Source organism: Chiloscyllium plagiosum, chromosome 16 (genome assembly GCF_004010195.1).
Source record: "Chiloscyllium plagiosum isolate BGI_BamShark_2017 chromosome 16, ASM401019v2, whole genome shotgun sequence".
NCBI classification, from domain to species: Eukaryota; Metazoa; Chordata; class Chondrichthyes; order Orectolobiformes; family Hemiscylliidae; genus Chiloscyllium; species Chiloscyllium plagiosum.
Window position 1 is genome coordinate 40,437,541 of NC_057725.1, and position 26,825 is coordinate 40,464,365.

Below are 26,825 nucleotides of genomic sequence, written 5' to 3' on the forward strand. Positions count from 1 at the left end.
GAGAATTCTTTAACAGAATTGGTTGTTTAGCTTGCATGATATTCCTGTAACCCAATACTGGGAATCCTTATTATTATACATTGAGATAATTGAAGTTGTTGTCAATGATAAAGCATCAGTGGCATGTTTTGTTTATTCTTTTTCCAATTACCATAAAATCCAATTCTTTTCAAGTAACTCCAAATTAAGTAGATATCTTAAGGTTAAATATAAGCCTACTGACTATGTAATTTTCAAAATATGCGCAATGTTTGAAATGAAACTCAAAAATTCTTTGTATTGTAAATTCATGAGAGGGTTTGAAAGGTCGAGATTTAAAGACTTAATGTGTATGTTGTGTTAGTGTGAATGCTTACACTTTCTATGAATTTTCAGCTGACCATTAGCATACCAAAATCTATAACTGAAGTTTCACTGTGATATTTAAAGAGGTTAACTTTGGGCTACTGAAGACAAAGCAATTAGTCCAATATTTTTATTTAACTGCGAGGAAATACTCTTCACTGTTTTTAAAATGCTGTGTGTGCCTTTTGTTCATTATGTCCTAGATTCATGTGAGTCACTTCCTCTTATTATTGTATGAGTGTAAGGAATATTGGCAATTTTCAAGTCTTTGGAATAATGTTATTACATGCACAAATTGCATTGAATGCTTCAACATTATTCAGTACTTTATTTTACATAAAACCATATGTAGACAATTGAGTGTACAAAATAAAGCACAAAATACAAATACCTGAATGATTTCTGACAAACCTGTTGGTGACAAAACTATTGCTCCCACTTTCCCAGTCTCCTGTTGTAGCATTTCGCAGCAGTTTATTTTTGCTTGTATCCAAAGGAACCAGCAGATAGACCATGAGTTGGGCATAATGAATAGCTTGGCTAAACACAGTGTTTTCCTCTCCTTTCTCCAGCTCCTGCTGTTTCTCTTTGTGGAGTGTTTGCCATAAGCGCAGCTGCTCTGCTGCAATGTCCATAGCTGTTTTCTCATGCTCTGTCGGTCCTGGTTCTTTAAGCTAAAACAATCAGAACAGAGGTCAGCAGCTAGACTTGGAATGCTTCTTCCTTCCAGTTTTTTTCCCTCAGTCATGCCCTTTGCATTAGTCCATCCCAAAGACAAAGCATTATATGGTATGTTACAAGACATTAAAATATTCCAGGGGGTGCAATGGAGCGGATTTTGGGTATAACGGTGAGAAGGACCCAATCTCACTTCTTCTTAGCCTTCCCTATGTGTTCTCTGTAGATATGCATAAGAAAAACATTTCAACATCTTCACTTCCTGTGCAAGAAAGAATATCTTGTTAAGGTGGTTGTCTGGAAATCCCCCATACTTCTCCGGTTGGCGTAAGATTGTTATGGAGCATATCCCCTTGGATTTTCTTACAAGTATGGTACACCACAAAACTGAGAATGTTCATAAGACATGGCGGCCCTTTTTGGACTACCTGCACACAGATTTGTCTGCCATACCAGTAAGGGCTTTTATATAACCATAATGATTGTGGTTTACGAGTCCAATATCCAGAGAGGGAGAACTGAAAACGTATGAATAGGTGAAGATTAATGCTCTCGATATTCAAGAGCTAGTGCTTTGTTATGCTGAGGTGTATTATTATTAGATAATAGTTTGTTGTTAGTTATTATTTATTTAGTTAAGTAATTAGTCGGAGATTAATTTTTTATTTTTTAATACATATTTACACAGTTGTTCATGATGGCAGTTTGGGTTTTAACATTTTTGGTGTTTTTCTTTGTATTGCTTTGTATTTGTTGTAATATTAAAAAATATATTTTGCAATAGAAATTAGTTTAAAAAATTCCAGGGTGAACATGCTATACTTATCCACGAGTGATTTGTCAACATACTTTGAACCACAAGATGAGTAACTGCCTATGAATACATCTGAGATATAATTTGGAATATAGACATTATTCATTCTGCAATAATAAAAGAAATTCCATGATCCGAAGCACCCAAACTAGTATAATATGATTCATATTGAGGCATTTTTGCATTATTTAACTCAATTAAATTATCTATTATACTGCATATCATTATAAAGTAGAATAACTGTATATACTATAGTACTTTAACATACATCATTTAAATGTCACTTAATTTTTAAGGGATTTACCAAACATATATTTCAAGAAGTCGAAAAGTGTAGCAGTGGAAAAGCACAACATGCCAGGCAGCATCCAAGGAGCAGGGGAATCGACGTTTCGGGCATAAGCCCTTCATCGGTAATGGATGGGTGGGTGGGGGGGGTGTAGTGGAAAGGGCTGACAGATAAACAGAATGGGGGTTGGGGCTGAGAGGGATGAGGTAGCTAAGAAGGCTATAGCTAGATGCAGGTGGAGAGTAATGGTGATGGGTTGGATTGAAGAGTGGAACAGATAGGTGGGAAGGAAGATAGACAGGTGGGACAGTTCAAGAGGGTGGTGCTGAGTTGGAGGGTTAGATGTGGGATGAGGAGGGGAGATGAGGAAACTGGTGAAATCGACGTTGATGTCGTCTGGTTGGAGGGTTCCAAGGTGGAAGATGAGGTGTTCTTCCTCCACGTATCAGGTGGCTAGGATTTGGTAGTGGAGGAGGCCCACAATTTGCCTGTCCTTGGTGGAGTAGGAAGGGGAGGTGAAGTGGTCAGCCACACAGCGGTGAGATTGTTTGGTGCGTGTGTCCCAGAGATATTTCAAGAATTAAAATTTCTAGGGAGGCATTAATGATTTTCATTTATGCAAATAAATAGTTTGATGTCAACTGGAATAGTATACTGCATCTTCTGTTATCCAAGGCCAAAACAATGCCTGACAGGTTATGTAAGGCTACAGATTTTGTAAGGCAACAGTTTTTAAACTAATAAACGTTCATTAACCAGGTATGTTAACTACTTCTCTCTCCAAAGAGGTTGCTTGACATCTGAGCATTTCTTCCTGCATTTTCAATAGTGTTGGTCTTACATCATCACACTGACTGCAAGAAGGAGGCAGATAACCACACCTTCTCAAAGGCAATTACAATTGTGTAATAAAAGTGATAGGTTGTTTGCATTCAGTTTGTGTTAACATCCTAAGATATTGGTTGTAGGGAATTCTATGATGCTCATGTCATTGAATACCAATGATTTGGTACAGGTAGATTACCCAACTGGTTCTCCAGCCTCTGGATTCAATATCGACCATGTTACTGTAGCAATTGGAACCTGAAATAGATGGATCTCACTGACTATAAGATCCTTGATTGGGGTTGTTAACTTGGCTCAATCAGGGAGCCCTGACTGACAGATATGAACAGAAGATTCAGAAGGTTTCCTTAGTCTAGAGACTGGCTTTGAGCTGGCTGGACAGAGTCCACGTATCATGGACATGTAAATAAAGAGTGATTTGGTGATGGGATACTAGCCTCTGTGCAGTTACTTTAGTGGCGATAAAAGAAGAAAAATGTGCCGGAAGAAAATTCACTTGTAACAGTCATCTTTGAGTTGGGGCAAGCATTTCTGGTATCACGCCTTTATTTGGGAAGCTTGACTTGTTCGATCCTGGTGAAAACTGGGTCCAGTAAATGGAAAGAATCTAATATGTTTTCCAGGCAAATGACATTGGGGTGGATGAAAAGCAATGAGTGATCATTCTGACTATTTATGAAGCCGCAACATTTTCAGTTACCAGGAGCCTAACTTTCCCTGAGGCACCAGATACTAAAACCTTTCAAGAGTTGATAGATTTAGTTAAGGGATGTTATGACCCCAAACGTTCTCGAATTCTGAGATACTATCAGTTTTATTTGGCTGTTCGAGAACCTGAGGAATCTGTAATCGAGATTTTTGACAAGGTTTCGATGACTGGCAGAGGCATGTAGTTTTGGGTTAACCTTGAATGAGATGCTGAGACCATTCGGTATGTGGGATTAATGACATAACCACACAAAAACTCCTCTTAGCTGAAGCTCAAATGAACTTTAAACAGGCACTGCACTGTCTTCGTCATTAGAAAAATGGAGCAAGGAAGTTACAGGGCATCCCCTATTCAGCTAAGATTGGGGAGCACCACTTGAGTACAGGCATTGCAGAGCCTCACATATCCTGAGCAGAGACACCCTGGATCAGCCCACGGCAAAACCCCAAAACAAAGCTGAGCCTCGGCCAAATAGCTGAAATGTTCTTCAGGATCCGGGCCAGCAAGCCATTGTAGTTGCTGCCAGTATGTGGACTTGAGATAGCAAAGGAGCTTACAAGGCTTGACCTGAGTAAGAGAACTCACTGGCTGGTATCCAGAAGAATACACTCCCTGCAAAATCCCCCAACATGTGAATTGGAACAGTTAAATTGCTTAGCAACATCCAAATCAGAACCAATTAAAATAAATAAATGTCTGGTTAACTGGTCACTTAGTTCTCATGGAGGTCAATACCAGTGCAGCTTTATCAGTGGTTCCAAAACCAGTCTTTAACAATATTCACTCTGGACTCCAACCCTTAAGTTTGCGCAAGACCTCAGCCAGACTGAGAACATACATGAGGGGAACCATTACAGTTTAAGGGAACAACTTTGGTTCCGGTCCCCTGTGAGAAGTAGTTATTGCAGTTAACACTGATTGTAGTAAGCGGCTCAGGTCCAAGCCTGTTGGGGCAGAATTCATTGATTAAAGATTCACATTGATCTGCTCAATATTTTTCAATTGGAAAATGGCTGCCTCAGTGAAGTCCAAATGAAATACCCAAATGTGTTTCAGGAAGGTCTAGGGACTATCAAAGGGGCCAAGGCCACTTTATATGTTGACCTGTAATTCTGTGATTTTACATGGCCTGCCCACTACCATTTGCCTTATGAGCACAAGTACAGTCATAGAGTCATGCAGCACAGAAGCAGACCCTTCAGTCCAACCAGTCCATGTCGACCATAATCTCAAATTAAAGCAGTCTGCGCTTGGCCCATATTCCTCCAAACATTTCCTATTCACATAATTATCTAAGTGTCTTTTAAACACTGTAATTGTAACTGAAACTACCACTTCCTCTGGCAGTTTATTCCACACATGAACTACACTGTTTAAAAAAAAAAGCCTCATGTCTTTTTTAAATCTTTCTACTCCTAAGTTAAACATATGCCCTTTAGTCTTTAAATCCCCCACCCCTAGGAAAAAAAAATTACCATTCACTTTATCTATACCCCTCACGATTTTATAAGCATCTAGAAGGTCACCTGTCAATCTCCTACCCGCCAGTAAAAAAAGCCCCAGCCTATCTAGCCTTTCCTTATAACTTAAACTAGAGATAGGAATCTGAAGGCCAGAAAACAAGGTATCATCAAAAAAGTGCAGTTTGCAGAAGGGGCAGCATAAGTCATACCAGCTTGGTTCACCTTTGTGGTGATCTTAAGTAAATGCTAAACCCCACTTGCATGGAGGACTTGTATGCAAATCTTGCAGAAAGAGCAGTTTAATTTTGAAAGCAAGCGTACAGAAATAAACTACTGGTTCATTTGATACCAAACTGTCCCAGGTTCTGTTCGATTATAGGACCAACCCTCATGCACCTATTGGGGTAGCTCTGGGAGAGTTGCTAATGGGACTGGGGGGGTGGGGGTCTTCTCCTGAGTAGGTATGCATACACACACAACAGCAGCAGGAATGTCACTGACAGCTAAATGTCTTCTTTAAGTGAGATACAGTTTACTTCAGGGGACTAAGTTTGATCCCAGAACCACGGAAATGGCCTGGCATGTGTACGAGGTGAGGTCGTGATTGGAACCAGGGCCAGGTGCCTCTCATTAACAATGAGCTCCCTGATTGGCCCAGGTTAACAACCCCCAATCAGGGAATCCTGGCTGAAAGATATAAACAGGAAACTCAAAGGATCTCCTCAGTCTAGGGACTAGCTTTGACCTGACTGGTCATAGCCCATGTAATGTGCACATTTAAATAAAAGGGGAGTCTGTGACAAATACTAGCTTCTGTGCAGTTATTTCAGATACCACCATAACTGCATTATGCATAATCTACAGGATGCTTAGTAGTAACTTAACAATATATTCTCATTGGATTTGCTCCCCTATGACTCCCCTACAATTATGAAGGAAACAGCAGTGATGTTTTGAAAACATAATTTCTTCCAAGTTATTCCTGCACTCCATTCCTTCACTCTCAGTATTGGAGATCATGGAATTTACATCCTAACATCACAGTGGCAGCACAATTAGCAAAACGGTTGTAGTGGCTCAAGAAAAAGGTCCAATGCCTATTAAAATTGGCATTAAATGAGGATTTTTCAGTATCTCCAACATCCCAAAAATAAATTTAAAACAGACAAACATAATGAAATTTCTGGAGAAGAATGACAAGGAACACTAAACAGAAAACAAATTTGACTAATTTTTTTTAAAAGCCGCAAATAACACATCTTCTTCCAGTTAGCAAATTACTTCTCTTTGCAATCACAAGCATTGTCAGGAATTACCTTTTGCTTGACATTTGATAGCAAATTTTCATTTCTTGAGGGGAGGTAGAGTGCTCGTATTTGATTCTGCACATCATTGTAGAAGGTAGCCTCCCAAAACTGTTGATTCGTCCAGACATGATGGTCTTGTACACAGGTATAGGCAAATTGGTTAACTCCTGTTGCCAATTTCTGAAAAAAACCACAAAATAAATTGTTCAAACAATGACAGAATAAAAATTCAGCATCTGCATAACATTTGCTCCTGAACAGCCTATACGTAAGGGTATTGATAAATACAAGTTATTTCTGTGAAATCCCTTTCTATCAGCACTATTGCACTTAGACTAGATGGTCTAGTGGTTCCAGAAAGCAGCTCCAGGGCAATCAGGGACAGGCAACAAATGTTGCCTTGCCAGTGATGCCACATCTCATGAATGAAAAAAAATTACAACTAATTAAATATTCTGTCCATCGTAGCACAAATTATATTTTAAATTGCAAAAAATGATACTAATATGCCAAATATCTTGTTGAACGTTGCATTTTTACCATTATTTCATACCAGTTACGAAAGTCAGGATGGATTAATCATTTTCTGATCAGCAATCTATTGGAATATAACAGGGATCAATGCTGAGACCTCAGCTATTTACAATTTATATTAATGACTCGGGTGAAGGAACTGCTTGTAACATAGCCAACTTTACTCACAATCCAAATATAGGTTGGAAAGCAAGTTACAAGGAGAATGCATGAGTCTGCAAAATGATACTGATAAGTTGAATGAGTGGACCAAAATTTGCCAAATGGAATATACCCTCCGGTTTCCTCCCACAATCCAAAGATGTGCAGGTGAGGTGAACTGGCCATGCTAAATTGCCCATAGTATTTAGGGAGATGTAGGTAAGGTGCATTAGTAAAGGGTAAATGTAGAGTTGTAAGGGAATAGGTCTGGATGGGTTACTCTTCAGAGGGTTGGTGTGGACTTGCAGGGCTGAAGGGCGTGTTTCTACTCTGTTGGGATTCTATGATATTGTTGAAAAATGTGAGGGTGTCCAGCTTGGCTGGAGGAATAAGAAAAAGAAACATTTTAAAATGGGGAGAGACTGCAGAATGCAGCAGTACAGAGGGTTTTGGATATCTATGGAAACACAAAACATTGGCATGAAACTACAGAACATCATCAGTAAGACATAGGCCATATACCCACTTCATTCCCGAGTCCCATGTTCCATGCAGGAAATGGTCTTCATACAAGTAAGGCAGAATGTAAAAGTTACCCAGTCTTGCCACTGTACAAGACAATGGTGAGACCACACACAAAATATTGTATATAGCTTTGTTCACCTTAGTTAAGGAGAGACAAAACTTGCATTATAAGCAGTTCAACAGAAGTTCACTATGTTTATTCCTGGGATGAGGATTTTTTCCATATAGAATGATGGTGAGCAGAGTAGGGCTATATACAGTGGACCTTAAAAAAATTAAAGATGTTATTGAAAATAAAAGATTCTTGTTTTTAGACAGTTTCAATATAAGGGATCTCTCATTTAAGTTGTAAAGGAAAAATTTCTTCTCTCAAAGGGCTGTTAGTCTATGAAATTTTCCACTCCAGAGGAGGCTGGGTCATTGACTATATTCAAGGCTGAGTAGGATTTTTGATTGACAGTGGAGTGAAGAGAGCTATTGGAGATTGCAAGAAAACTAAGGTAAGTCCATGATCAAATCAGTCATGACCTTACTCAATAGTGGAAGAGACTTGAGGGCTGAATTGGCCTACTTCTTGTCTTATTAAATGTATATTTTTACATGAAGAAACATATTTGAGTTTAAATTATTTTAAGCTGTTGCTTCCAAGTAGCAAATCTTTGAGCAGTGTTTAATGGCTCCTTTCCTTTTTAGCTGGACTCTTGGCTTGTGTTACAGCTTCAAAGCTAATGCGTTTTCCTTTACTGATTCATCGGATGTGGGCAATGCTAGTTAGGCTAGCATTTATTGCCAGCCCTAGGTATCCTTGAGAAAGTAGTATATGCTGCCAGGTCACTGATGTATGTAGATCCACAAAACTATTAAGGTGGGAACTTAAGGTTATTAGTCCAGGAATAATGCAGATCAGCAACATATTTCCAAGAGGATAGTGAGTGCATGGAGAGGAATTGCAGGAGGTGGTGTTCTCATGGATCTGCTGTTGTGGTCCTTCTACATGAAAGTGGTCGTGGGTTTGGAAGGTGCTGTCTAAAAAGCTTTGGTGAATTTCTGCAGCACCATCTTGTAGATGGTACACACTGCAGCTGAGTGTCGGTGATGGAGGGAGTGGATATTTGTCGATGGGGTGCCAGTCAGGTGGCCTGTTTTGTTCTAGATAATGTCAAGCTTCTTGAGCATTGTTGAAGGTGCAACCATCTAGGCAAGTGGAGAGTCATGAGTTCAGTTATGTACTGCAGGATTCCTAGCTTCTGACCTGCTCTTGTAGCCACAGTATTTATGTGGCGAGTCCAGAGCAGTCTCTGGTCCATGGGTAACCTTCAGGATGTTGATAATGGGGATCCAGTGATGGTAATGCCTTTGAATGTCTTTGGTCACTGATGTTACCTAGTCATGGTGACAAAATGTCTGAAAGCAAACTTTCCAGTTCATTGAGCTAACTTACATACATGTCTTTGGTAATGATTAGATTTTCTCTTGTTAAAGATGGCTATTACCTGGAACTTGCATGGCACACATTACTTGTTACTTGTTACTCGTATGCACAAGACCTGGATATTGTCCAGGTCTTGATGCATTTGGATGATTGTTTCAGTAACTGAGTCATCAGGAATGATGCTGAATGTTGCACAATGAACATCTCTACTCGTCAACTAATAAGGGAAGGAAGGTCAATAATGAAGGAACTGAAGATGGTTGGGCCGAGGACACTATCTTAAGGATGATTTTAACTACACTCTGAGCAGAAATGATGGCCTAGCTAGTGATGCCCATATCCAATTAATAGAAAAATGACCCTGAACAACACATGCACAGATATTCTTAAGCTGAGGTGACTAACCTCCAACAAAAACAATCATCTTATAGAACCATAAAATTTTACTGTACTGAACACATCATGTCTGTATCAGCTTCCGAAAGAACTACTCAGTTAGTCCCATGCTCCAGCCCTATCTTTGTTACCCTCTAAATTCATCACTTTCAAACATACATCCAACTCTCTTCTGAAACCTCATATGCAATCCGCCTCCGCTACACTCTCAATTTCAACTCAACTCGAGTCTGAGAAATGCCCAACTATACATACACTTTGCTTCCCATCTTCAAGTGAATTCTAATCCAGGCTGCCAAGGATGCATCAATCCCAACATTTCTGATTTGGTAATCAACTTGCCATGTGGCACTGTATCAAATGCTTTCTGAAGGTTCAAATATATAACATCCACAGTTCTACCACATCCATTGGCTGTGTCATCTTGGTGGTGAGATAAATGGGAGGGAGTGGTGCTGGGGGGGGGAAGGTAGCTGGGACTGTGATAGGTAGATGGAGGTGGGGGAGAAGGTGATAGGTTGGAGAAGAAGGTGGAGCGGATAGGTGGGAAGGAAGATGGACAAGTAGGACAGGGCATGAGGGCAGTGCCGAGTTGGAAGGTTGGAACTGGCATAAGGCGGAGTGAGGGGAAACTAAGAAATTGGTGAAATCCACATTGATGCAGAGAGGTTGGAGGGTTCTGAGGTGGAAGATGAGGCGCTCTTTCTCCAGACGTCGGGTGGTTAGGGAGTGGCGATGGAGGAGGCCCAGGATCTACATGTACTTAATGGAGTGGGAGGGGGAGTTCAAGTGTTCAACCACGGAGTGATGGGGTTGGTTGGTGTGGGTGTCCTGGAGATGCTCTCTGAAGCGCTCTGTAAGTAGGTGACCTGTTCCCCCAATGTACAGAAGACCCCATCAGCTTGACAAAGTCATGTTGACTGTCAAGTATTAACGTATTTTCCTGTAAGTGTAATTACGAGACCTTCAAGCTGACAGGTCTGTAATTTTCTGGATTATCCTTTGCCCATTTCTTAAGCAACATGGTCACATTTTTAATCCTCTCGTCCCCCAGGACTAACCCTTTGTTCTGACAGGCCTGGAAAATTCTGTTAATGGCTCCGCAATTTGTTCTCTTACCTCTCTCAGCAATCCAGCATGCATTCCAACTGGTCCTGGTGACTTCACTACCTGACGTGCTGCCAGCCTTTTTAACCCATCTTGTTCATTTATCACTACAGTGCTCAGTTGCTTAACATCCATATTTTCAACCTGCCTATTGTTACCCATTTTTCTAATTTGGTAAAAACAGCAAAGTACTCATTTAGTACCTCTGCCATACCCACTGCTTCAGTGAATAGCATACCCTGCTTGTTCCTCATGGGCCCCACTCAATCCTTCACTAATCTTTTACTATTAATGTGTTTGAAGAACATTTTACTATTTATTATAGTGCATCCTGCCATCCTTTCCTCATGCTTCCTCTTAGATTCTCTTATTCCAGCTTTAACCTCTCTCCTGCATTTGAAGAACTCCTCCTGATTTCTATTGCTAATATTAATCTAGTTTGCATCATATAGCTTTTTTTTTGCTTATTTTCTCATCAATATCCTTAGTATTCCAGTTTTGCATACCCTGTATTTATTTCCCAAGGGTATCTTACACTCTATGCAGCTCTTTTGAAATTCACCCATTTTTCATCCACTGTTTTATTCACCAAACTGCGCTTCCAATCAACCGACTCCAGTTCAATATTTAGACCCCGAAAAATCATCCCTTTGCCAGTCTGAGATCTTAATCATTCAATGATTTTTATCCCTTTCCAACATAGCATTGACCCTTATTATATTATGATTGCTATTTCCCAAATGCTTCCCACACTGATGACCTTTTTATGTTCCAGCTATGACTCCAAACAGTTAATGTTCAGTTCTCTAATTCCCTTCCTAAACCTCTGAATAGAGAAAAGTAATACAGAAACAGAGACAGTTCAAAGCTTAACTCTTTTTTGACCAAGCATGTGGTCATATGCTTTAATATTATTGAAGGTGCTTCGTGGTCAAATTATGCTTTGTAACATTACTGCGAAGCATATTAGGACAATATATTTATGTTAAATACAAGAAGCCATTGTGTCAGTTCCTGCTTCTCGGATGCTGCCTGACCAGCTGTGCTTTTCCAGCACCACACTAATCAACTCTAATCTACAGCATCTGCAGTCCTCACTTTCGCCTGGTAGGAAGTTCTGTTTTGTTAATGTCCCTGGGCTCAAATGCAGCATCATGGACGTTCAGAATGGACTGAATTGTCACCATCTGAATCATGAATGATTCTGTGATTCTAACTAAGGTAGTCAGACAACCACAGCAATCTAGATAATTGACTGGATTCAGTCTAAGGTTGGTTATCTTCTGGACCAATATCCTTGCTTGAGTCTTCAAGGAAGCAATTTACAATTTTGGCCAGACAACCTTCGCCACATCAGTTAACATGCACTGGTCTTGCGGGCTGTGCTAATTCAATCAAGTACTCTTCCCATCTGCGAGACAAGACTTGGTGAATGCTACTCAAGAGACTAAGGATAGTGAAAGTGAAGGATGAATGTAGCTGGCAAATCACATCAAGCACGTGTTTTGAATATATTTCAAACAAAAAAGATAGTTGTTAACAAAAGTTAAGCAATATATAGATTCACCACAGTAGATCAGCAATTAAAGGGTTAAAAATTGTGGCTTAATCAAGCTAAAATTATATTCTGGGCTAAAATTCCAATAACCAAAAATGCCTGTGATTTCTGAAGTAAAACAGCTGAAATACTAGCATACAGCAAACGTAACCATAACATAGTCCAGAATGGTGAATCTGGCAGAATGTGATGTCAGTCAAGTTTGACTTCTGCACTATAAGCGGACTATCTATAATATTTTAAATGGAATAACATGCAGTCATATTACAAGTTTTCCATTTATCAAAAAATAAGATTTTGGTTTCTGAATCTTTTAATTTCACCTTCTCCAAATTTGAGATACATCCTGGAGGTCACAAGAATGTGGAGGGATCTCATAAAAAACTATAAACTTCTAACAGAAATAGACAACGTAAAAGCAGGAAGGATGTTCCCGATGACTGGTGAGTCCAGAATCTGGAATCACAGGGTATGAGGTACACCTTATAGGACTGAGATCAGGAGAAATGTCTTCATCTGGAGAGTGATGAGCCCATGGCATTCTGTGCCACAGAAAGCAGGAGACACAAACATTTTGAATTGAGTTTCTTTTAATCTACCTTCCCCTTAAAGAAAATTTGTGCTTTAGGCTTGGTTAATAATTTGTTAGGCAGTTCGTGTAACTAACTGTAGAGTACCTATGTTATATTTAATAAAAATAGTTCATGTGTGCACTTTTTGGTCTGTTATTCACTATTATTGAAGTTGAGACTTCAAGAACTGAGTGCCCTCATCCTGCAATCTAAGGTTCTGTTACTTAACAATCAAAATTTGTGGTCTTAAACTCCACATCAACAACAAAAAAGTACATGATGGATTGAATGGTGTAATAGTCCTACTCTTACTAAACATAGTGAATAATGCCATAATATGTTTGCGAGTAATAGATTAGTGATAAGTTCTTTTACATGTAGACGTTATGTTTTGTTATAGAGGTAAAACAAACCTTAATATTTCTTGTAGTTCTGAGCTACAGTCAGAAACTAGCAAGTCCATTGTAATCTGCAAAACATTTTTCCAAATAATTGAACTCAATGATCTTAGATTGAGTTGCCTTAAAAAAACAAGGTTAACATGCTGCATCTCAGCAGTATAATAATATGCTCTGCATTGTGAGGAATAGTGCATCTATCATTATTAATAAGGCACAATCCAAATTTATCATGAACTTACCTTGGGATTCACTAGTATTGGTAAAAATCTTACATTCAGCATTGTCAGAAATGAAAGAAAATAATTTTAAGAAAATAACAGAGCTGAAATGCAAAATTAAATAGCATTTGCAAATATCCTGAGTGATTGCAGCTGTTTATAAGTTGTAAATATAACAGCAGCAGTGGCTATAGAGACAAGATTAGACACTTAGTGTAAAAGCTACATCTAGACCCAAGATTATCTGCTTACAAAACTAAAAGGGATAGCGCAAGATGGAACTGAATGATAGGAGAGAGTATTTTGGAAGAAGGGATTGGACAAGGCAATATAGATGTAATGGCACAGTTCTCATACATGTTGGTCTTTGAGGGTGGCAAGGCATATTGAGACAATAACTGCCAAATAACCAGGCTTCATAAGTAGAGAAATTGTGTTATAAGCAGGGAAATTATGCTGAACCTTTAAAAGCTCTGTTCAAGTCATAACTAGAAAAGTACATCCAGTTCTGGTCAACAAGGGTTTTTTTAAGGAATGATATGAAGTCCCCGAGAAGGTGCAGAGGAGATTAGAATGGTAGAATTCAGCTGGAAAGTTAGGTTGAAGAAGCTGGCTTAAAGTAACAGAGGTTCTGGGGAGATCTAATAGAGGTCTACTAGATTATGATTATAAGGTGAACAAAGGAAAGCGGTATCTGTTAGCTGATGGCACAAGGACTAGGGAACACCAATTTAAGGTTTTAGGCAAGAGATACAGGGTGGCGTGGAAAGGAAGGAAGGAAACTGCAGAAGAAATGTTTTTACATAGTAAGTAATGCAATAATCACCTGGAACATATTATCTACAAAGACTGTGGAAGTAGAGTTGACTACTTCCAAAAGGGAATCAGAAAGGTCCGTGAAGGAATATACAGGTGAGCAATGGGACGAAGGAAGTTGCTCAACAGAGAGCTAGTATGGTGTTAAATAGTGTTCTCTGTGCCAAAATTACTCTATGGATATACTAATGATTTATAAAAAGCTTTTGGGTAGAATATGGTAAGTCCATTGTGAAATCAATGAAATAACAAATGTAATTCAAAACAAATAGCTTACTAGTTTTTCTGAATATTAAGTTTTATGGAGGCCAGCTGATTTGATTTAGTATCTTCCAATAAGTATCTGACACGCCCAATGTTGATGTATTAAATGTCAGTAAATATTTTGACTCTTTCCTTCTTTGACATTCATATATTCATTTTCGCAAGACTGAAACTAGAACTGCCATTGATTTCCCTCACTCTAACTGAGCTGCACTGAAGCCTGGAGTATTGCTCTTCCCAGGATAAACAATATCACATTCATTTTTTTTAAACCTACAATTTTGCTGAGCCACCATAGGCAATATCACTACAATAACAAAGATTAACAGGCTGCTCCCTCTTAATAAACCCACTACCTAGTTTATTGACATAACATTGACTCACAAAAAGGCATTTAATCCCAGGAGAGACTCAAGTTTTAAGAATGTTGCTTGAATTTTAACAGAAGGACACAGCATGACCTCAAATATATTTAATTAACATAGAATTTGAAGACCTTTCTCTTCTAGCTATTGCAACTCTCATTTTGAGCACATATTGCGCTAAATAGATAACATAATACAAAACTTTATTCACAATATCAGAGAATCACTCATGTTTGCAAAATACACTGAACTAATGCTGAATTTTTTTCTAAATCCTAAATTCATTCTGAAATGAGCAGGACATACTTAAGCATTCATGTTTCATTAGAAACTCAGCTCAGGGTTTATTTGAAAGTTTGAGATGGCTGCAAATTAGGGCAGCAAGAAGGGCATGTGCCCGAAACGTCGAATCTTCTGTTCCCTAGATGCTGCCTGACCTGCTGTGCTGTTCCAGCAATAAAGTTTCAGCTGCAAATTAATCACTTTGTACAAAATGTGGAAACATAAAAATTAAAAAACTTTTTGACTGCTAACATAATAAAATTAAGAGAGCACATTAAGCAAAAACAAAAGTATTGTATAATCATAAAAAGATTAAGGCAAAGACTCAAACTACAATGCCTTATAGAAGAAAATAAATTCTGGCATCTTCAGCCAGTTCTTGATGGATTAAGCACATGGTCTGGATCTACCCATAACTGAGAAACTTCAGTGCTGAAGGATCTTGCCAAAATTGTTAGAAATTAAAGTAGTACCCCACGAAGTAGATGAGGCACGTTAGGTTAATTAATTTTAAGATGTCCAGTGTTTCGCTGCCTCACAATTCGTGACCTAAAATTACACAGACCAATTCTAATAATAAATGTGAAAAACAATTCAGACATAAGTGAGAGCTATCATGTTTGCAAAAAATGTCTCTGCAATAGTTACGAATATATTTCGCATAAGCAATTTTGTTTTAAAGCCAAATACATAAAAACAGCACGATAATGAGAAGCATCCAACTCCTAAGGCCTAGCCAAAAATGCATAAAAACTTGTGGCAAGAACAATGCAAACACTCCCCACAAAGCAAACGCTTATAACAGCACATTTTCTTTAAGCTAGACCATCATTGTTCCTTTTCTCATGTCTCATCCAACATCATTGTTCCTTTTTTCTTGTTTCATACTGCATTTTTTCTGTCAAGAACAATGAAAATTCTTACATGAATAAACCTGATAAACATATGTTTTCCTATAATCTGTACCACAGAGAAACCAACAGAAGAAACAAAGAATTCAAAAGTATTAAATGGTGAAGAAAAAAATCCAAATATAAATGAATATGAAACTAAGCATAATGCATGACAAATCTTCCCATCACGCTGAAACGATAACACTCATGACAACTTTTCTCATACTTGCTTCAGCATCTGTTGTGTTCAAGAGACTTTGACTAAAAATCTCAGGCACTAGAAATGAAATTCAGAAGTAGAATCATTGGTAGGATTATAACTGAATGGGTACGAATGGAACAAGACAATGCAATCCCACCCAAACAGATGATAGTGGGGAGGCATGGAGGCATGGAGTTTTGACAATTATATCAAGGACTGCAAAGATAATAATCAGAGAACATAATTTGATAAAAACAATTTTTATATACTAACTGGAATGAAAACTTGATTTGAATGATTTATACAAGGAGTTTGAGGAAAGGCGGAAATGGATTAGGAGGCAACATAATCAAGGACCTTGGGAGAGAACAGGAGGTTGAGAATGGAAGTATTTTAGATGACAAGGTCAAGGTTTAGTCTTTCAAGGAGGATGGTTGACAATGGCAAAGTTAAAGGAGAGGGAAAACCATCAGAAGAAAGAGAGTTGTTAATAATGTGGACATCAGGAAGGGAAGTTTATTTGGAATTGGATAGAGGAAGCAGGAGATGAACTTGAGAAATAAGAGCAAAATTGCACCACCATTGAATAAGATCATGGCTGATATATTATAGCCTAATTCCTCTTTTGTGTCAGTTCTTCATTGCTCTCAACTCCTGATATATCAAAATCTACCTACTTCCCCTTTAAATATTTAGGGTGATCTAGCCTCCATAATTCTCTGGGTTAGAGAATTCTACACAGTCACTACCCTCTCAATTTTAAACAAGTACTTCCTTATTCTGTGCTGTGTCCCCCAGTTCGAGGTTAACCTGTTTGCGAAAACATCTTAACATCTATTCTGTCAAGATGCTGCAAAACCTTGAATGTTTCATCAGAGCTCTCCACATCTTCTAAACTCAAATAGTTAAAGACCTAAACGTTTAGCTGTTCTTGGTATGTCATCCCCTTTATATCAATGAATTGTTTTCGGACTGCCTCCAATACCAAAACAACTTTTTCTAAATACAGGAACCAAGAAGTGCCAATAATACTTTAAGTACAGCATCACCTATGACCTGTTCAGTCATAACAGGACTTCCCCATTTTTAAACCTCAACCCATAGTAATTAAGGCCAAAATTCCACTTGTTTTTTTAGTTATTTGTTGTGAATGCATGCTAGCTTTTTGGGTTTCATGCGCAAGAACACCCATATTCCTCTATGCTGCACTTCTTTGGAGTCTCTCTCTCCATTTCAGTAATGGTCCACTTTTGATTCTCCTATCAAAGCACATGACCTCACACTTTCTCGCATGAATTCCAGTGACCAAGGTTTTGCCCACTTAATCAACCCGTTTATATCCCCATCCAGATTCCTTAGGTTTACTCACAACATGCCCTCCCACCTATTTTTGGGTCATCAGCAAATTTGGTTACATTACACTCTGCCCCTTCCTCCAAGACATTAACAGAGATAGTAAATAATTGAGCACTTAGGTCTGAACCTTCTTGCACAGGTGGAGAGGGGTTTAAAATGATGGTAGAAGTTTGCAATGGAGAAAATAAACTTGGGTTAGCTTTAATTTCAAGAGGAATCTGGGATAGTAAATGGTTTTAGCAGATAATAGCATGACTAGATAATGTTTTATATGCTCCAGCAGATCTTAGGGTAGATGAATAAACCATTTCTCTGTTGTATATGGTCAGATCCGCCAAAGTGAGTAGAAATTAGGATTGGACTAGAATGACAAGTATGTTGTGAAGAAAACCACAACCATCTGATGAAGGAGTGGCGCTCCGAAAGCTGATGTTTCCAAATAAACCTGTTGGACTATAAAATAGTGTTGTGGAAAAAAAGGTAATGGATTTATTGGGGACAAAGGCTTCAGGAATACAAGCCATCATGCAACTAAGAAAATCTGTAGCTGCAGAAATGCTGGAACGAGCAAAGGGCCAACAGTTAGACAGTTGGGGGTTTGAATGTGCTGTTTTAGGTGAATTAGGGAATAATTTTTCCCAATGGGGTGGTGATACACAAGGAGGGAGAGATGAACAGAAGCAGCCTTATCAGTGATTGATATGATGGACTATCAGAGATGGCAAAGGCAAGGGTTTGCAGTTGTTTTGCTATAATGCGACAGCTGTGTTCCTCTGCAACCTTGCCCTACAGAAAATCACACTGTAGGAGATTGCTAATAGAAAATCACTATACCCAGTCAGTAGAAAGTTTGCATTATCTAAACAACATCCACAATTCATCAATCGTGTTATAGCCAATTGGCTCTGGCAAAAAGCTTGTTATAGTGGAATGACCTATTTTCAAAATATGCAATTGCAAATTCACATGGAGGGAGAGATCTAGGGCGGGTAAGAGGCAGGTGATCTTAGTAGAGGGGATTATTGATGAGAAATCATGCATGATTTATAAAGAGGGAGAGGGTTAACACTCATGAAGCACCTTAGGATGGTTTACTATCTTAAGGTGCTATATAAATGAAAGTTGTTGTTGCTGCTGTTACTGTTCATATAGGAAATTAAAAGCTGTTCTAGTGATAACGAAAACTATTAAAAATATTTTGCAGAACTTCAAGTATAAAAGCCAACAGGACCAGATGATTGACCAAATGGCCATTTCAGAATACTGACAAACAGCAGAGAGATAATGACCATAATTTTCCAAAAATCTTTAGAAATGAGAATAGCACAAAACATTAAAGGGGAGCAAATACTAGATTCCTATCTGTGGAAAGTGATAAATGATGAAATTCTTGGCCAGTTACCTTGCCTAGATTATGGCTAAAGTTCTAAAATGTGGAATATAAATCATAGAACATTTAAAAAGGCAGAATAATCAAGGAGAGGCATCATGAGGTTGTAAAGCACGCGTTTATTAAATCAGTTGACTTTCAGGAAGAAACTAAAGTCTTCAAACTGCTGAATATATAGACAAATATTTGATTAAGATGCTATATTTCAGAGGCACATAATGAAAAACTAAGAGCTATATATCAGGGGAAACATAGAAGCATGGATGGAGACCAGACTAGTGAACAGACCAGAGACATTCACGCTCCAACATCTCCACAGGGATTCTTTTCTATTTGAATAAATTATGCAAATCAGAAAAATGGACATACAACAAATGAGTGAATTTGAACAAGAGCAGAAATCCAGGAATCAAAAAAAGTGCTAATTATACTTAGAGAGAGAAGAATAGCCAAGCATGGACAATAGACATTGAGACCTGATACAACATTTACCTATTAAGAGTTGAAGAAGAAATTAAAGGCCAAAACAAGATTGGTAGATGAGAGAGATTTGGACTGAGAGAAACTTGAGGAAAGTCAGAGATGAAGGATGATGGTGCCAAAGATGCCACTAAAGGCAATAATAAAAATGAATAAAAAAATAATCTGACATGGACAAACTAATGCTTCAAGTGTAACAAACTTGAAGGAAAAATGTTGAATTGGAGATCTGTTTTACATTATGAATAAATTCTGGTCATATTGTACATCATGAAGTTACATTAATTCTTACACTGCTGCACTGTTGGAAAATGTTGACACTTATGCCAACAGTTTTTGTTTTGAGGAGTAACTGGATTATTGTAATTAGTATGTGGACAAATATATATTATAAACTTATGTTTGAATAACTTACATTTCATAAAATAATGTTTCATTTTACAAGTTGAGTTTATGACTTCTTAAAAATGCATGAAAAATGTCAGGTTCTGCACAATTCAAAAACTCATCTTAATTTTTGTACTGCTTAGACAGATTGAATTCCACATCAAACTGGAATACCAAAGCTACATGAATACTTAGCCTGCTCTAATGATCAGAGCTTTTGCAGTTAATGGGCCATTTATTCTTATTACACTGTTTCATACAGCTTCACTAAGAAGTTATTGAAGAAAACTAACTTAGAAAAATATTGACATAATCTTTGTTTATTATAGTTTTAAGATCACAATAATTCTATATATACCAAAATAAGTACAAAGAAAACTATCAACTCTGTGAAAACTAACAGATTGTATTATGAAATGCCAAATGCAATAATGAAATGTTTTAACAACTTTTCATCATAGAAGGTTTCAAAGTGGCTTCTCATAATGTTTATTTTTGAAATAATTAAATAAAAACTCTAATATTTCCTCAGGCCTATGGTGAAAACATTTTGTTTTGGTTACAACATAAACAGGAGGAAACTTAAAACAGGCACATGTACTTTTACTCCTTATCTTTATCATTTCATACTCATTATAAAAGCAAAATACAATATCAACTGAAAACAATTTTAGAAAGAATACAGGATAAGGATCTTGTATGTATATACACACACAAGGTGACAAGATAAAATGACAAAGCTTTTAAAAATAAATCATAATCCTTAGTTTAATTAATTGAGATAAAATGCAAAAGAAAATTACGCTATATCCTTGTAAAAACTGGTCTAAACTCAACTGGAGCATTTTGTTCTGGACACATTTTAGGAAGGATGTGAAGATCTGAGAGACAGTGCTGAGGAAATTTACCAAAATTATCTCAAGGGTTAAAGATTTCAGTTGTGTGGAGAGATAACAGAAAACAGTTAAGGTTGTCCTCTTTAGTGGAGAAAAGATTACGACGATTTTCTGGACATATTCAAAATCATGAATAGTTCTGATACAATAAATAAGGAGAGCCATTTCACTGGCTTTTTCCAACGGTGGGTCACAATTGCTTATGGTTTTCTGTAGTCGCTGATAACCTGACTGCCATGACAGGTAATTCTGGGCTACTACAATACCAGCAGCAGCTCTCACATGACTACTGTAACTGACTGGAGGGTCACATATAAACATAGAAAACAGGAGCAGTAGTCAAACTTTCAAGCTTGCTCCACCATTCCAAATGATCAAAGCTTATCATCCAACTTAGTAACTACCCTATCCTCGCTTTCTCCCCTTATCCTTTAGTCCTTTTTTAAAATTCATTCACAGGATATGAGCACTGCAGCAAGCTGAGCAGATACTGCACATACTTAATGACTCAGAGGACAGTTAAAAGTCAACTATTGCTGTGATCTGTAGTTACATGCAGGCCAAATCAGCTAAGAATGACAGTTTGCTTCCCTAAAGAACATTAGTGAACCTGATGGGTTTTTCTGACAATCAACAGTGGTTCCAATGTCACTAGACTTATATTTCTAAACTTCAGAGAACACGGTCTTGACTGATCCAGTGTCCTTTCATTCATCAGTCCTGCCCTCCCAGGAATTAGTCTGGTAAGCCTTTGTTGCACTCCCTTCATAGACAGAGCATCACTCCTCAGATGAAGAGACCAAAACTGCATACAATGCCCCAGGTATGGTTTCATCAAGACCCTATATAACATCCCTGCTCCTGTACACTCACCCTCTTGCTATGAAGGCCAGCATACCATTTGCCTTCTTCACTGCCTGGAAGCAATGTTTCCTTTCAGCAATTGTTTTACAACATTCAGGTCGCATTCCATCCTCCCTTTCCCAATGATCTACCTTCTATTTATGTTTCCAAGGCAGATCAGCTCACATTTATGCACATGAAATGTCATCTGCCATACATTTGCCCACTCACTCAACTTGTCTAAATTGCATTGAAACTCTGCATTTTCCTCGTGGTTCACCCTCCCACCCAGGTTTTTGTCATCTGCAAAACTGAGGATATTACATTCAGTTCCTTCATCCAAATTATTAATATTTACTGAAAACAGCTGAGGTCCAATCACTGATCCCTGTGGCACTTTACTAGTCGCTGCCCGCCTATCAGAAAAATACACTGAAGAATGGTGTTTTATTTGTTCATGGGATGTGGGTGCCAAAATATTACCCATTTCTAATTGCCACTTAAGAAATTAAGAATCAACCATATTGCTGCAAATTTGGAGATGCATGTCGATTTTGCAAGGTAATGTTTGCAGATTTCCTTTCCTGAAGGACATTAGTGAAACAGATGTTTTTTTTTAAAATCACAATTGACAAGCTTTCAATTCTAGATTTCTTTTTAATTGCATTAAAATTTCTCCACCTGCTAAGGTGAGAATCAAATCCGTAACACAGGACATTACCGCGGTTTCTGGATTACTGGTCCAGGGGCATCACCACCATGCTACTGCCTCCCCAAACAGATAACTTATAGAAATCTGCATGTGATGATAGAAACAGTGGGAGTAGCTAATAGGGAGAAGAATATGTAAGTAGATGATGCATTTGACAAGGATGATGTTCATCACCAGTTCTGAGTGCATACAGTGGTTGGGTAGGAAAGCTTGAATTTTTTATTTTGTACAAAGCTAATTTAGTTGGAAACTTGTAATTTGCATTAAAGTCCACAGTTTAAAGTCTACAGTTGGCAGCCATAAGTAGCATTTTAACAAGGGTTCCAATGAGAAACAGTTTAATAAAAAATTGCTGAAATTGGATCGTTATTAAGTGAGTCAGATGGGCCTTTTATCTTAGGAGCAGATACAACTAACCAACTGAGTGCAACATACAACAGTGTGGTGGCTAAGTCATTAAGACAATGAAGGAAAAGGAGGTGGCATTCTGTTGCTTTTGCTTTTTCTAAACTTTTTCAGCTTCAGGAACTGATTCTTATGCTGCCACAAGTGAGGAAGCAAGTTTCTTGGTGACTGTCTGCTCAGTGACTAAAGCTGATTCTATTCCTAAAGTTCAGAATCGGAAAGCAACTGGTGATGCAATTAACAAAATATATAAAACCATAATTAAACATAAAATTAAAGAAAATAATTAAGTAGTTCCTTCAAACACACTTAGGATGGCAGGACAGATGATGTTTCATAGTCGTAGCATGTTAGAATTCCTGGGTGCCACTTGGGTGCAGAGCAAACGCATCTGTAGCATGTTTGAAGTTCAAGCAGCATATGCTAAGGGTTTGAGCTGGACATTGACACTGAAACATATCAGGGAAGGAAATATGTTAACTGCATGCTTTGTGCCAGGAAACCGTCAATCTCTTAGGAGTGGTTCATCTGATTTGGTGAGTGTACATGGACACAACAGTGAGACTGTGAATGAGGCAGTTACGGGGACCCAGAGTGTAGGAGCCTCAGCTTTTGCAATTGCCCAACAAGTCTGAAGTTCTTTCAGCTTGTCTGGATAAGAGTGAGGACTGCAGGGGTAATGAGATAACTGAACATGGCACTTTAGTACAGGAAGTCATACAATTACAACATTTAAGAGGCATTTGGATAGGTACATGAATAGGAAGCATTTAGAGGTTTATGGGCCAAATGCTGGCAAATGGGACTTGATTAATTTAGGATATCTGGTCGGCATAAATGATTGGATTGAAGGATCTGTTTCCATGTTGTACAACTCTATGACTCTACGACAGCAGAGGAAAAAGGAATGGAGATGTAAGAGGACCAGTAGAATGAAAAGAATTGATACCATTCTCTGCAGTAAAATGCCAGAGTCCAGATGACTGCACTGCCTATCCAGTGCTAGGGTTCAGGACATCTGCCTATAGTGGGAGTGGAAGATCCAGTCTTTATGATTTATGTAAATATTAGCCAACAGGCATGACAACGTAGGTGGTTCTGCATAGTCAATATGAGCTGCTAGGTCCCAAATTAAGAAGCAAAATCTCAATGATCATAATCTTTACATTATTATGTGAACCAAATGAAAATTGGCACAGGCAACTCAGATTAAGGAGTTAAATGCATGGCTCAAAGACCACTGTGCGGAAAGTGGGTTTCACTTTGTGGGGCACTGGCACCAGGATTGGGGAAACTGAGATCTGTATTGATGGGATGGTCTCCAACTGAACCATGCTAAGAGGAATTAAAGTAATCATTGACGGCATTTCAAGATGTGGCAAATCAAACAGAGGCGTCATGGGCAAAGAGAAAGGTATTAATGCAGGAAATGATAAAATAGACCATGACAGGAAAGGTTAGAATCTTTGAGTCAACCAACAGATGAAAGACGAGAGTTTACAAAGAGTAAAAGGGTAAAACTAAAGACTGTATATGTGAATGAGCATAGTGTTTGCAACAAAATATATGAACTGAGGATGCAAATACAAACAAAGAAGAATGATCTGGCAGCTATTAAGGGAATTGTGAGGGCACAAAAGTTGAACTAGCTAAAGTGAATTGAAACATTTTGTGAAAAGGATGGGTTTATAGAGATGCAGTTGTTTAAGGGAAATATTTCAGAATACACAGATTAGATACATTCCAATAAGTAAGAAAAATTCAAAGGAACAGAAAAAATATTTTTTCAACATCCATGTTTAAATAGAAACGTTAAACTACACAATCAAACTAAAAGATAAAGCACTGAATTGTGCAAAGACAGGTGACAGGTCAGAATGCTGGATAGAAAATAAACAACAGCAAAGAATGACCAAAACATTAGAACTGGAGAAATCTAGCCAGAAATATAAAAACAGTAAATTCTTCTAAACAGATTTAATGAAGCAAAGAGTTAAAGAGACTATTGGTTCTATGGAAAGTGATACCAGAATATTAATATTGGAAAACAAAGAAATGGGAGATAAATTGAATAGGTATTTTTTATTGGTGCCCACTGTAGAGGATAGAAGTATAATCCCCCAAAACAGCAATAACTTAGGAAACAAAAGGGAGGCAGGTATCAGGAAAGTTACAATCACCACAGAAAACGGTACTGAGTAAACTGCTGGTGCTGTAGGCTGAAAATTTCCCGTGTTCTGATAGACTTCATCCTACAGTCTTAAATAAAAGACTGATGGAATTGTTGGTACATTAGTTTTAATTTTCTAAAGGTCCCTGATTTGGGGATGGTCCTATCAGATTGGAAGATAGTGTATGCAATCCTTTTTGCAAAAATGTAGAAAACTGGAAAACCATTAACTTAACATAGGGTAAATGTCAGAAGCTATTATACATGAAATTATAGCAGGACCTAGCTAAGTTCAATGTAATCAGGCAGAGTCAATATAGTTCTGTGAAAGGAAAATCATAGAGTCACAGAGTTACATAGCATGGAAACAGACCCTTCGGTCCAACTCGTGTGCGCTGACCAGATATCCTAAACTGGTCTAGTCCCATTTGCCAGCATTCGGGCTATATCCCTCTAAAGTCTTCCTACTTATGTACCCATCCAGATGCCTTTTAAATGCTCTAATTGTAAAAATTTTGCAAGGTTTGCAAGTAATTAGGAAAGCCAATAGAATGATATCACTTACGAGAGGAACTGAATACAAAAAGTGGGGAACTTGCGCTTTTATTATACAGGGCTATGGTGAGACTGCATCTGCAGTACTGTGAAGCAATTGTTTTTGGTGCACAGCCTTCTGAGGTCCATGCATGCAGTAACTTCTGAAACCAGATGTCAATGTATCAGCAGGCAAATTGGCAAGCATAGAACCAATGAGAAACTGGACATTTAAGAAGGTTACTAGGAATACTGTACACACAATATTGGTCACCAATATTGTGTGGGAAGCCATTCAGACAATGGGGGGGGGGGGGGGGTAGTTGTTTTTTGAAAAACAGCTGGACAGGATAAGTTTGGATCTGTGGAGTTTAGAAGAGTTTTAGAAGGGTAAGAACTTGATTAAAACACAAAAGTCTTGATAGGGTAGACATAGAGAGGAAACTTCCTCTCATAAGAGAATCTAGTACTAGGGGTCACTCTTTGGAAAAAAAATAGAGAGTCACTCGTTTAAAACAGATGAGGTGAAATCTTTCCTCATAGAGGATCATGAAGCTTTGGAACTCTGTTTCAGGGACAGAGTTCTTGAATATTTTGAATGTAGAGATGAATAAATTCTTGTTAAGCAATGTAGTAAAAGGTTATCAGAAGTCAGTGGGATTGTGGATTTGAGGTTACAATCAGATCACCCATGATCGTACGGAATAGCAGAACAGACTTGAGGGGCTGAGTGGCCTACTCCTGATTTGTATGTTTTTGTCCATGCAGAAGCAATGATCAAAGTAGTTTTTGAGGAAACAAAATCTGGCATTAAGGAGGAGGAGTAGGGTCTGAATAATCACATCACATCGCAGATTACAAAGCAATTGTATCAAGTACAGAAGATGGATTACATACAAAACTAGATGTATGTATGGAGACACTGACCGTGCAAAGGCTGCATGCCCATACATCAATCCGGCAATAGTCATAAAGACCGAAGCTTCAGAAGTTGCAAAGACCCTCGTCAAGCTGTTCCAATAGAATTATACTGGCATGTAACCACCAATTGTAGAAAACTACCCAGATAGCATCATGATATGCAAAAAGCAGGACAAATACAACCTGATCAAATACCACTCCATCAGTCTATTCCATCATCAGTAAAATGATAGCAGGTGTCGTCAACAGTATTATCAAAGAGCACTTGCTTAGCAGTGACCCGCTCACTGATAGGCAGTTTAGGTTCCTGACATATACATCAAAATCACCAAGAAATGCCCATTCCATCTTGTGAGGATAAGATTGAGGGTATGTACAAGAATTCAAATATTTTGGGAGAAAGATATTTGTGGATGGAAGGCACAACAAGGAAACATGAACAAGGACAGTAAAGAGAATGGCCACTTTTCAAAATATCATAACAATTACAAAACAGAAAGATGAATAAACAATTGAAGAAGTGATCTGAAAAGAGATTGATTTAAAGCACACTTTATGTGGTTGTCACCCTTGA

At 38.2% G+C, this 26,825-nt stretch overlaps 1 protein-coding gene across 3 annotated transcripts in view; it reads right to left on the reverse strand.

The window, feature by feature from the left end:
* The window catches only part of sbf2 (SET binding factor 2), a 582,458-nt gene that overhangs the window by 123,848 nt on the left and 431,785 nt on the right, over positions 1-26,825 (reverse strand). For all 3 annotated transcript variants that reach the window (XM_043705903.1, XM_043705905.1, XM_043705904.1), the window contains exons 18-19: positions 6,461-6,631; positions 757-1,019 (exon numbers count right to left, since the gene is read on the reverse strand). In XM_043705903.1, coding sequence (XP_043561838.1) covers positions 757-1,019; positions 6,461-6,631 — 434 coding nt within the window. The remainder of the gene's footprint in view (positions 1-756; positions 1,020-6,460; positions 6,632-26,825) is intronic.